Genomic DNA, 13158 nt, shown 5'->3' on the forward strand with positions numbered 1-13158 from the left:
TATCCCTCTGACCATCCTAAAAACCAGCTGGAAAAGATGAAAAACTCATTAGGTACGTGGAAAAGCTGAACAAGCACACAAAGTTTATTTTATTTTCTAATTAACTAGGTGAAAGATGAAGGCAGAATGTTCCAAGTGTTTATGGAAAATTTATAGCAGCCCTAAGAGGTAAAAATCACTATCCCAATTTTACAAATTGGAAAACAAGCTCCGAATGATCTCTTCCTAGAAATATATCTGAAAACGTCTAATCTAAATAATTGAACACTGGCAACTTCTGGATGTTTTAGAATCAAAGGAGTTTTGTTTGCTTAAATTTAATGTGAAATGTGCCGTTTTCATTAGAAAGTAAAATTTTATGAAATACTAAATAAATATTCAGAAGCCTTGGTCAGTATCATAAACCAGGTTCTGACAGTTATAAATCCATGCCTTCCAACTTTTATTGATAGCACACTCTTTAGCTAAAAGGTAATCAACTGAGAAGGAAGAAAAAACATCAGCAAAGTTCCCATCTGGCGTGGTTCCAACTGAGACCATAATCCTAAGGCACATGCCTTACTTTGTTAAGGTATTTCTAGATATTTCCTCCTGGTATCAAATGTGCACCAAGGCTAAGAAGCCCCAGGGCATTCCTTGCCATTTTCAGTAAACTAAATGCTCACTTTCCAGCAGAGCATTCAGGTATATGGATAATTGAGCAGTCAAAAAAATGTATCTTTCTCTAGGCCCTGGAGCAGTACACACCAATTTAAAAGCTTCTTGTGCACATAATCAAAATCCACAAAAGCCATTCACCACCGCCTTGTGCTTTCCACAAAAAGAAACCTGGATGAGGACCCAGACCATGTCCCTTATCATTTCATTCTATAAGCCTGTATTGAGAAGATTAGATACTTCCACCAGGGCAAACATGTAATTCTCTTTCTGTCCCAGGATAAAGTTCCCTGAGACCTGGGCTTGGCTGTCAGTACGGATAGAATCATAACCACTGAGACTGTCCCAATCTTAGTAATTCTTCAGATGACCTTGTCTACCCGTATTTTCCATCTCACCCGAGAAAAACTGAAGCATGAGCAGGATCCATGCCCATCACACATTTACCCAGCACCTAATACCCGAAAAACTTATAACACTGAGGGTGTAAGCTCTGAATAATCAGATGAATACATATAAACAAAGAGCTATATTTACATTTTCATTCTTTTACTTGTAAATAATTTATGTATCGGTCTTACGCTAAGCACCAAAGATACAATGCTGAATAAATAGACAGCATAAGTTTATTTCTGTGCTGCAGGACACATTATCTATTCCAAATTTCTGTGGATAACATATTCCTATTATTGAGCACCTCACAATTTTATAATCTTTTACTAGCTCTGTTATTCTATATGGTAACTTTCCTCAGACTGGAGGTACTGGACATGCTTCCCTTCTTCTGTGCAGTTTCTGGTGTCTAAGAAGGCTTGACCGTCTGCTAAAGTTTCTATTGCACATGCTACAAGTATAAGGCTGCTCACCTGTGTGGGTTCTCTGGTGTTTAATAAGGTGGGAGTTCTGAATAAATCTTTTTCCACATTCATGACACTTAAAAGGCTTCTCTCCTGTGTGAATTCTTTGGTGTGTGTGGAGATTTGTGTTGTGACTGAAGCTTTTCCCACACCATGAGCATCTATAAGGTTTTATTCCCTGATGTGCCATGAAGTGCTTATTAAGATCTGAACTCCATCTAAACCTCCTATCACATTGTTGACATTTATAGGGCTTCTCTTCAGTGTGAATTCTCTGGTGCTTAATAAGGTCAGAGCTAACTCTGAAGCTTTTCCCACATTCCTGACACTTAAATGGTCTCTCCCCTGTGTGACCCTTCCTGTGAAGATCCCTAAGTTTTGGAAGCTTTTGTTTACAAGTTGAAAGTTTCTTTCTCTTTTTTGTTGGAAAACCTCGACTGTGTTTCTCTACCCTGCATGTATCACCATGATTTTCCTTGGCTGCTGTTTTCTGGGCAACTTTCATTCTGGTCTTCGTTGATACTTTGCGTTCTGGTGCTTGTATTTCTGATGCAGAAACAGATTTAGGCTGATCATTTCTGGTGTCATTTTTGAGCTTTAACCCTGTTAGAACAAATAGAAGAATCAAACATCTGTTTCCCATACTGTGAAACTACACGAATAGAGAGAAATAGCAATAATGACTGCTTTTTAAAATACAGCAAACAAGTGACTTTGGTTTAGTCTGACAAAATGGCATAAATCTATCGCTCCCTGAGCCTCCCTTCAAGGCACAACAACAAACCCATTAAATAATGCATAAATAACCAAAAGAGAATTCTAAAAATTGAGAAGAATGCAAACTCATTTGGGATATCAGAAATGGAAAAATGACACAGCAGGATATTTTATACCCCAACATCCAGCATACGAAGTTAACTCAGATCCAGGGATTCTTATTCCTTCCACAGCCTGACTGGGAAAACTTCTGACAACATCAGGCAAACCAGATACAACTGGCAGACCAGATACAAGGGGACAAACCTGGAATCGGTCAACAGTACACAGCCAGGAGAGATACCTGCCTTCCATACTGGGCTGGAGAGTTTCCCCAACCCTAGTTGAAACAGATCAAGATATACAAGCAGAACTAGCAAGAAACATTCAGCCAAATCAATGAAAATTGGAAGCCTCTTTAACATCATAGACGTGAGACTTCCTCCCTTCAACAAGAGATCTAGAGGGAAGGAGCACAGCTAGTAAGAGTGAAGCAGACACAAGTGGCCTGGCTTAGGAAGCCTCTTCATCTCTATGGGTCTTAATTCCCCTTCACCTCTGAGAGACACCCTGGTCAAGGGAAACGCCTTCTACACCTCAGGCAACACCAGCTGGGACCCATGGGAGCCCTAGCTGTACCATATAAACCAAAGTTAATGTCACAAAAGTTCTGAAAGTTAAAACTGTCATTGGAAGCATATTCCATAAAAGTCAGAAGACTTTGCACGCCAACATTTAGTTTGTATCAGTAAATATTTAATTTAAGCATTTAAAATAAAATATTTGATATGATGCAGACTTTTAATGTAATATACACAAGAATTAGGATGCAATGAAAAAAGTATTCATCAAAGAACCAAAACAATCACTTCAGTGAGAAAGACAATTCTGACAGAAAATATAATCAAACTAGAAATCAAAAACAAAAATGGGAAATCTAAATACATATGTAAATAAAAAACCCATTTCTAAGTAATCCACAGTTCGAAGGAAAATTTAAAATAGAATTGAATGACAAGAAAGTATAACAAAATATACAAAACCCAGTTAAGTGTTATCAGAGGAAAATCTGTAGCTGTAAGTGCTCACAATAGTAAAAAAGGAAAGGTCTCAAATCAGTCTTCTAAGTTCCTACTTCAAGAAATTATACAAAAAGGAAAATAAATCCAAAGCAGGCTGAAAGGGAGAAATAAAAAAAAAATAAGAGCAGAAATCACAGTCAAACAAAACAGATCACCAATATCAAGAATGCCGTAGCCTATAGTCCCAGCTATTAAAGAGGCTGATCCAGGAGAATCACCAGTTCAAGGCCACCTGAGTAAAATAGTGAAGCCTCATCATAAAGCAAGATAAAAGACAGAAAGAAAGATAGGGAGGCATGGAGGGGAGTATATCACTACATACTCTGCAGCAATTAAAATATAATAAGTGAGGATAGTAATACCTTGGTTCATGAATGCTTCTGTTTGCAAGCAATTCAGTTCACAAATTTAAGTGTTTGGCAAAATTTTGCTTACATTCACAAACCCTGCATCAGGTGACAAGCACAACTACAGCCATCTTCCTCAAAATCATAAAACAAATTAAGTTTGTAAACCAAGGTAGCGTTGTACTCTGAACTTGATGTTTATGAATTTAAAAAGTTAGTAATAGAACAATTCCTTGACAACTACCAGAATGCAACCAATATGAAAGAGACAACCTGAAGAGCAGTAAGACCATTAAAAATAATTCATAATTTAAAATCTCCCCCTAAAAAAGCACTCTAGGTCCAAATGGTGCCTCTGGAGGATTCTACCAAATAGGTAAAGAATTAACAACAAGGGGCGAAGGGAGGGCAGGGACAAAGGGAAAAAATGAGAACCAAGACCTCTCATGTAAAGGTACAAGATCCCAATAATGGATGTAACTGTACTGTATACCTAAAATATACCAATAAACTCAATGAGAAAAAAAAAGAATTAACAACAATTATTTATAATCTCTTCCAGAAAAGAAAAGGAAACACTACCCAATTCATTTTATAAGACCAGTATTATGCTGATACCAAAACCATACAGACAGTACTAAAAATAAAATTATAGGCTAGCATCTCCTACAAATTTAAATACAAAAATTGACAACAAATTTTTAATTAACTTAATGCAACTGAATTATATACTATAACAAGAGTTTATTACATGTGTACAAGTCTTGTTCATCATCTGAAAATAAGCATAATCCACCATTTCAACAAACTAAAGAAGGAACAGAATATGCTGCTATGAATTGACATAGAAAAATTATTTTACAAAGTCCCACATCCATTCATGATAAAAATTCATAAAGTTAGGAATTATATCAAGTTGATAAAGAATCTCAATAAAAAGCCCAGTGCTAACAACACAGGCAATGATAAAAGACTGAATGTTTTCATGCTAAAACTGAGAACAAGGCAAGGAAGTCTTCTCTTGTCACTTTAATTGAATATAGTACTAGAAGTTAGATCTGGTGTAATAAGGCAAGTAAAAGAAATAAGAAGCATTCTTGATTGTATAATTGCCTATGTAGGAAATCCCATGAAATCTACAAATAAAAAGACTTAGAAATTACTAAACAAATTCAGGATAGTCACAAGATACAAGATCCATGGCATTTCTGTACAAAAACAGTAAATATGCATAAAGCAAAATTTAAAATAGCATCATTTATGATTATTCCAAAGAAAATGAAAATCTTAGACATATAGTTTAAAACTGTAGAGTATATATAAAATGAAAATTATAAAAAGCTGATGAAAAACATCAAAGAAGACCTAACTAATTAGGCATCAATCTTCAAATTGATGTGTATAGGTTTAATGTAATTTCAGACAAAAATCTAAACAAAGTTTAGTTTAGAAGCTAACTCTAAAATTTATGTAGAAAGGCACTGGCCCTACCATGGCTAAAAGGAGAATAAAATAGGGGAAATCACTCTGCTCAACAGCTATTAAGGATTATGATATCACTGCAATAATCAAGAGAGTGTAATATTCAGAAAGGGAGACATATAGCTCAATGGAATAGTTTAGAAATACACAAACATGCCCAACTTATCCTTGCTAAAAAGCACAAAAATAGTTCAATGGAGCAATTCAACAAATGACAAATGATGTTAAAGCAATTGGAATTCCACAGGCAAAAAGAACCCCAACCTAAACCTCATCATACCTTATATAAAATTAAATCAAAATGGATCATGGAGTTAAATGTAAAACATAAAAACTATATAAAAGTTTTAGAAGAAAATCATAGGGATCTAGGGCAAAGCTAATCAGAGTTCTAGACTTGACACCAAACTCACGATGTATAATAGAAAAAAACTGGTCCTCATAAAAATGAAAACTTTACTCTATGGAAAACCACGGCAAGAAACTGACAGTAAACCATACAACGGACAAAGTATTGGAATCTAGAATACAAAGAACACTCAAACTCGGTAGTTGAAAAGTCCAAATAAAATATGGGCAAAAGGTATTTCAGTGAAGAGGATACAGAGATGGCAAATAAGTACATGAAAAGATATAAAACATCTTTAACAACAGGGAAATGCAAATCAAAACCATAATGTGGTATCACTACACACCTATCAGAATGGCTAAAAGTATAAAACATACTGACACTAAGCAAAGATTTAGAAAAACTGAATTGCTCATATATTGTTAGAGGGAGTGTAATGCTACAGCCATATGGAAAACAGTTTGGTGATTTCCTATAAATTAAACATGTAATTATCATATGAACCAGCAATTGTACCCTTGAAATACTTACCCCAGACAAATTCAACCTTACAGACAAACCTGTACATAAATGTATTAGCAGCTATATTCAAATAGCCAAAAGATAGAGCCACATATCTTTTTTTTTTTTTTTTTTTTTTTTTTTTCCGGTACAGGGGATCCAACTCAGGACCTTGCTCTTGCAAGGCAAGTGCGGTGCCACTGAGTTACAACCCCAGCCCAAGCCAGATATCTTTCAGTGAGTGAATGTTTAAACAGTGATAGGGAATGCTACTCAACAATTAGAAAGAAATGAAGTGTTGATATATGCAACAACTTAAATGAATTTCCAGGGAACTATAAATTTGAAAAAGCTACATATTTTATAATTCTACCCATATAAAATTTTTCAAATAGCAAAATTTTAAAATGTAAAACATATTAATGGTATGACTTACTGTGATGTGATAGGAAAGTAGGTTCTAATATAAAAAGGCAATAGAGGGATCCATATGGTAATGGATTTTGATTATATCCTGACTACAGTGGTGAATGCACAAATCTACATGTGATAGAGGCATATAGAACTGAGCCTGGGATTTAGCTCAGTGGCACTGCCCCCGCCTCTCAAGCGCAAGGTCCTCAGTTCGATCCCTGGTACGGGGTGTGGGGGGAGCATATAGAACTAATACACACACACACACACACACACACACGCACACAAATTAATTCAAGTAAAACTGAGGAAATGTGAATAAGATCAGTAGGTTACATCAGTAGCAGTATCTGCTTGTAATATAGTACTTTTGCAAAAGTTATTACAGGAAACTGAGTGATGTGTACATAGGTTTTCTGTATATTACATTTTAATCTGCGTGTGAATCTAAAATGTCCTCAATAAAAACTTTAATTAAAAATACAGGAACAGAATCTTAAAACGTTAAAGTCAAGTAAAGGTTTCTATCCAAAAACATTTCTCCTTTTCTCATGCATATACTTACCTATAGGAAATCGCTAAGACTGTCCGTGAATTCTTGGAGACTTTGGATTTATGGTTCTTCTCCTTGCTCCAAATAGATCACTTTAACTTTAAAGTGCAGCAATAATGCTTTGAGAATAAAATTTTGAAGTCATATACTGACGTTTTAATTCCATATTATTTTCAGGAAGAGTAACTGACTTTTATTCTTTTTAAATTTCCAAATGTTTAACTGGGCAAAGTCTTGGATCAATAACTTATTTATACTCCACTGCGGACATGGGTGAATATGAAATGAGGAAGTTAGGCAGTAAGCCTAAGGAAGACAGGCACAAATGATATGTGGAATGGGAATCCAGTGTTACTGAAGACAGACTCGATTAGAGAGTAGAGTGGCTTAGACTAGGGTATCGAAATTGGAAGAGGCTGGGATATGGTTGGATTCAGGATATATTGTGAAGACAGAGTGAAGAAGATGTGCTGATAGATGAGCTGTGGAGTATAAGAGAAAGACTGTTGTACAGGGTGACTGAGGTTTCTGGCCTGAGCAGCTGGGTAAACGCTTGTACCCTTTACTGCGATGGAAAAGATAAGGCAAAAGCAAGTTTACAGAGTGAGAGCCAGGGTGTGACGGATCAATTCTATTTAGAATAAGGAAGCGACACATGCATATTTATTAAAAATTATCTGGATATACTTCCCCTTTCCCCCACATTATCAGGCTGAGAACAACCAGCTGCTGGAACGGAGGGGTGCAATTTCCATAACCTGAGAACACAACATATTACTCAACTTGTACACAAAGAGAAGGAAAAATCTTTACCTAGAAAGGAGGCAGTCTCATAGGTATCCTGCATTACATCATTGTAGAGAGCCTTCTGATTAGGGTCCAGTAACTGCCATTCTTCTTCAGAAAAATACACGGCCACATCTTCAAATGTCAACAGACTCTAAAGAAGGGAATGGGTTTTAGTTTAGTACCTGCCACCGCAGAAGACTGCTAATCACCCATTTCTGAATTATATGGTAGGACAGATGCCGAAGAAATTAACAGTACAAGATTTGGGGTGGGGGAGTGAGATGGCAGAAAGGAAGGAGCCAAGCAGATCAGTAAACGGCCTGGGAGGTATCTAATTCCCATTCACGAGTTTCCTGGAGAATAATTGGGGCTAGGACACTGTAGAATATCTGCAGGGCAGAACAAGTAATAGGCAGCAGGGAAGAGCAGAAACAGGGCCACCTGAAAAAGCTAGAAAGTACAGCTCACCTGGGACTCAGGCAAGATGAGCTCAGATGCCATCTTCCAGTGTGTGGTGCTTTTCTGCCCAGAAAGGCCTAAAATCTGTGGAGTGTGCACAGCTGTGGGTGGAAAAGAGCCAGAGAAAATTTCTCTTTTCTGTTTATGAACATCCTAAACTGATTTCTAAAATACATAATATCAGGACACCTTTGGTAAAGATGGATCACTGGGACAAACACATGATTGATGTCCAGAAGTGGTCCTCTCACGGGAAATAGAAAGCATATGTCCACCACTCCTGGAGCCAGTCCTCCAGATTACTATTTCTCCAGATTTCATGAGGTAAATTAATAAAAGAAAATCTATAAAATATATTAAATCACACAAATTATTCATTAAGCTGGACAAGAATTAGCGGTATTTGAAAATGAAGGGATTTGGGTCCTCTGGTGTACAGTAATAAATACAGGAGATTTTTATCTTATCTTATTTTTTCTTGGTACATCATATTCTTCACATTCTGCCACTTGACAGCACATTCCTGCTCTAAATTTCTCCTGCCACTTACAAAAGTATGAGGGCCCCACGTGTCCATGTTCCATTGTCCTTTCCTCTCATATTTCTATGGAGCAAAGATCATGGTGTAAATATCAGGGTTCTGTCTCTTGGATAATTGTTGCAACTCAAACCAACTCCAACCTTTAGCTACCTGCTACATTCCCACCCAGGAAGCATAACGGTCACCTGCAAATCTCCTACACAGGAGGTGGCGAACCTATGGCAGCTGCAGTGGGCTGTTATCTCTGAAAGCTTAAAAGGTTCGTCATCACTGCACACCATTCTAGTTGAGCCAACTGCTATCACAGCTCCAAGGAGAAATATTATGAAGCTCCTTACCTCTGTTATATACAGGCTGGATTTCTTTGTGAGTATGCCAGCCCAGCAGTTCCTGTAGTACCTGGTAAGTACAGCAACATTCTTTCTGGAACACACCCATTAGTTGGGGCTCTGCTGGCTTCCACTTGAAGCCTGGGGCCACTGCTGTTCCTCCCAAGAGCACTGCCACCTTTCCCAGCTCATGGGCTGTGACCTAGAAATAATCCCCATCCTCATTAGCACAGAACTTGCTTTTGGTTTAGGGGAGGTGGCAGAGGGAGTAGGGCCCAGATTTGGGAAGTAATAAAAAAGACTAATGAGATATTGTATCACTATGCTCTCAAAAAGAACTATACACAGAATATGGGAAAATTAATATAAAAAGGAAAATGCTGACTACTTCCAGCCTCCCCAACCCAACAGCCCCCATCCCTGTAGACAAAGTCACAGTTCAAGCCACTGGCAGGTTTGGGAAGGTTATCTATTCTCACACTGCTTTTCTTGGCTTGCTTTCTTGACTTGGATCCCTGCCTTAGTGGATTTTTGTCTTTGAATTTTCTCTAAAAGATAGGGAATTAAATTTAAGTTTTCCTGTCAACCAGATTTTTCAACCTTTTTATAGCCAAGAAAGGATGTTATGGGGAAAGAGGATGACTTGTTTGCAGCAAGACACCAAAAATATGCTCTGCCTTATCTTCAAGGTGGCAAGGTGGGCTGCTGAGGAGAGGTAGGATGCTGCCATCTCCCAATGGCCTACGTTGGTTCCCCAGTCACTAGCAGTGCCAAGGACAGGCGCTCCCTCTATGTGAGGGCAGTGGAGGCTTTTTCTCCCAACCCAAAGGCCTGTGCTCCTGCTATAGAAGATACAAGCTCCCAGCATCCTGATTCCCTCCATTCGTGTGTTGGCATTCCCTTCTGTGCATATCATTGTTTCCCTTTTTGTTTTCATTTCTTCTCTTCCTTTGCAGTCTACCCAGAGTTGTTTGATTTATACTTCTGTTTGCTACCCTCACTTTTCTTTGGTCTCTGTAAGCACCATCCAGCTTTTGAAACCTTTCCCACTTTCCAACTCCTTCTTCTCTTTTATTTCTGTTCCTCAGAACTCAGGTCTTGTCTCCTTATCCATGCCAGACTAGGCCCACCACTGTCAATTCATCCCGACCCTAAAGAGGGGGAAAATGCACTTTTCCCCCCTCTAAAGCTAGGAAAGACTCTACCAGCAATTCTGAAACCTGTGGACTATTTGCTGCACGACTGTGATTTCAGATCCTGCCTGGCTCTCCTAGCAGAGCAAGAGAAATGTGACTTAATGCATCTCATTCCCTGATAAGGCCCCACCCAGACATATCTACCCCTATACTATTTCATTGTACATACCGTATAAGGAATCTTTCTTCTCACCTCATTCTTTGTTCCACCCGATTCTCTCTGCAAGCATTCTACCAGGACCACAGCCTGTCTGATGTTCTGTGGATGATGCTTCTGCACCCAGTTCTGGATCTCCCTGGGCAGAATGGTCAGGAACTGCTCTAGCACCAGCAGTTCCAAGATCTGCTCTTTTGAGTGGATCTCTGGCCTCAGCCACTGATGGCATAATTCCTGAAGTTGACTGACAGCCTCTAGCGGTCCAGGTGCTTCACGAAAACAGAAGCTCCGGAAGTGCTGGCGAGCACTCTCAGGACAAAGATGTTTTATTTGTAGGCTGTTTTGCTTACTCTGACTGGAGCTGTCTTTCACAGATCCATTAGTCTCCCAAACAGCCCCCATGTGGGGTTTCAAACATGCATCCTCCTTCAACTCACTGGTCATCATTTTGTCTAGCAACAGTTTTACTCCTGCATGTGACACTGACACCCCATTGGTGCCACCTGTGACAATTGAAGCCCCATTAGGTTTGCTACAAAACCAGTGAATGGATCTTCTTTCCAAGAGCACTAAGGGAGAGGAGAAAAGGAAAGTACATGTCAAGGAGAAAGTCATATGGCACATATTAAATGAAGAGAGAAGTGTCTGCCTTACTTCCCCTTTAAAACTAACTGCCAGCATTTAGGAGGCTGAGGCAGGAGGATTACCACAAGTCTGAAGCCAGCCTGGAGTATATAGTGAGTTCAAAGCCAGCCTGAACTAAACAGTGAGACCCTGGTTCAAAAAACCAAACATAAATAAATAAATAAATAAATAAATAAATAAATAAATAAATTTAATTAAAAAATAAACCGCCAAGTATTAGGACACTCACTATGATAGATTATTTAAGGAGGTATGTTGCTCTCCTTTTCTTTGTTACTCAATTTTGAAGCAAAGCACAATTTATAGAGGACAAATGTCCAATTATGCCTTATATCCCCCCAGCCACCTTTGTCTTAGCAGCTTAGGAAAAGTTGGTGGGGAAAAAAGTTTGAGAGATCTAGTACTTAACTTGTGTTTGCTATCTGATCTTCACAAATAGGGCATATTTGAGTTTCTCTAAATTTTAACAGATCATCCATGTCTTTAGCCATTAGTCAGTAGAAAAATAACTTCGATGTCGCTTCATCCTCTCATGAAGATTAAAGCCATTACTTCACGGACCATCTGATATTCTCATTTCCATTGTATTAATACTAGTAGAAAAACTGGGACATCACAAGATCAGAGACAAAATTAAGGAAAAAAATAACAATATTGCTCTCAGCAAATTTCCTCCCACTAGGCAATATGATCATCAGCACTTGATGGTGGGTGCACTTCTTTTGGAAGACTGATAAGGGCATTGCACAAATTTGTACCTGCATTTTAAATTCTTTGTTTATTTTAACTGGAAAAAACTTACAGTTGGCCTTTGTTTATAAGAATTCCAAATGTTGAGAAAAAAAGAGAGATGGTGATGATTACGGTTCTTATGGACAAGAAGGGACTGAGTAAGCGTAACTCTTCTCCTTACATTTTCTCAAGAGAGGACTTTACACGAATCGTCAAAGCTGAGATAGCCTTCACAGCCTGATTCTCCCTCGTGTGATCCACAGAAACAGTCACAAAATTTTGGGGGGATGCCATGGATATTCAAAGAAATGGTTGGCTCCTTGCTGTCCATCCAGGCTCAAGAGACAAGGGACACATCCCAGATTTCTGTGTCAGCAGAAGCTGGAATGACCCCTTCTCCAGTGTTATGATCATAAGCCAGTGGATATCGACACATTTAGCAGTGGTGAATGTTACCGCCTCAGTCCCACCACAATTTCTAGGCCACAGGTACGCCCCCAATCACTAGGCATGCCCGCAGCCCACGAGTATGCTCCACCATTTATATGCATTTGCACAAAATGTACAAAGAAGCTGCTTCTGCAAGTTACAAGTGGCCTTTGGGCCTCGCAGAGAACAGGTCCTGCCCGCTTTCTTGTCAACCTGCTGCCTAGCAACAATGCCACCGCCTACTGAAAAAAAAAGCTGCGCCTTATGCCCCGCCCCCACTCCCCGCCACTCCAGCGGCTCCAAAGGCTGTAACTAGCAGGAGCAGCGGTGTCACTCTGAGGCTCCCCGACCGAACAGAAAGGTAAAATCAGCTTCTCGGTTACCTCCGAGAATCCTGGCTTCTTTGGAGGCCACTGGCCTTTTCCTCAACTCGATTATAAATTCACCACGCCTCCCCACTGCCCTACGGAGCGATACTCCGCTCCCAAGTCACTCGCAGAGGCGATGTCAGGAAAAGCGCGCGATGCTTACCGAGTGCAAGCGCTGGGGTTTCGGGAACGCAGGGGCCTCAAAAGGTCAGTCCCCCTCCTGAACCTTCCACCTCGCTAAGACCCAACTTGCCAATCTTGGGTGGAGGGCTGCGGGTGGAGGGCTGCGGATGGAAGTCCAGCCGGAAAAAGAAAGATGCATTTCCGGTAGCTTCGAGACAGCCACGCCCAGTCATCTCCCTCCCTCTACCAGCCTTGGGTGGAAAAGCCTCGCGAGTCCTTTCCATCACGGAGAATTAGGCCTTCTGCTCTGAGTTGGCCCGGGTTGCAAGAAAGATTTAATGCCACCTAGTCTCTAGGCCCGCTGGAAACCTGGAGGAGACCTGCAAACTGTC

At 39.5% G+C, this 13158-nt stretch overlaps 1 protein-coding gene across 4 annotated transcripts; it reads right to left on the reverse strand.

Moving 5' to 3' along the window:
- Positions 1 to 205: 205 nt before the first annotated feature.
- Positions 206 to 12934, reverse strand: Znf75d (zinc finger protein 75D). 4 transcript variants are annotated; one of them, XM_010613938.2, is made up of 7 exons: positions 12807 to 12934; positions 11524 to 11719; positions 10506 to 11038; positions 9126 to 9318; positions 8256 to 8347; positions 7812 to 7938; positions 208 to 2117 (listed from the first exon to the last, which is right to left on the reverse strand). In XM_010613938.2, the coding sequence occupies exons 2-7, from the start codon at positions 11603 to 11605 to the stop codon at positions 1408 to 1410; spliced, it is 1737 nt and encodes a 578-aa protein (XP_010612240.1). In that variant the 5' UTR covers positions 11606 to 11719; positions 12807 to 12934; the 3' UTR covers positions 208 to 1407. The 4 variants fall into 4 exon arrangements, with proteins under 4 accessions (XP_033616300.1, XP_010612240.1, XP_010612241.1 ...); XM_010613939.2 differs by lacking the exon at positions 11524 to 11719 and having other exon boundaries at positions 211 to 2117; XM_033760409.1 differs by lacking the exons at positions 10506 to 11038; positions 11524 to 11719; positions 12807 to 12934 and adding an exon at positions 8797 to 8850 and having other exon boundaries at positions 206 to 2117; positions 9126 to 9191.
- Positions 12935 to 13158: the final 224 nt, after the last annotated feature.

Source organism: Fukomys damarensis, unplaced genomic scaffold (assembly GCF_012274545.1).
Source record: "Fukomys damarensis isolate Sample0158 unplaced genomic scaffold, DMR_v1.0_HiC HiC_scaffold_39, whole genome shotgun sequence".
Taxonomy (NCBI): domain Eukaryota; kingdom Metazoa; phylum Chordata; class Mammalia; order Rodentia; family Bathyergidae; genus Fukomys; species Fukomys damarensis.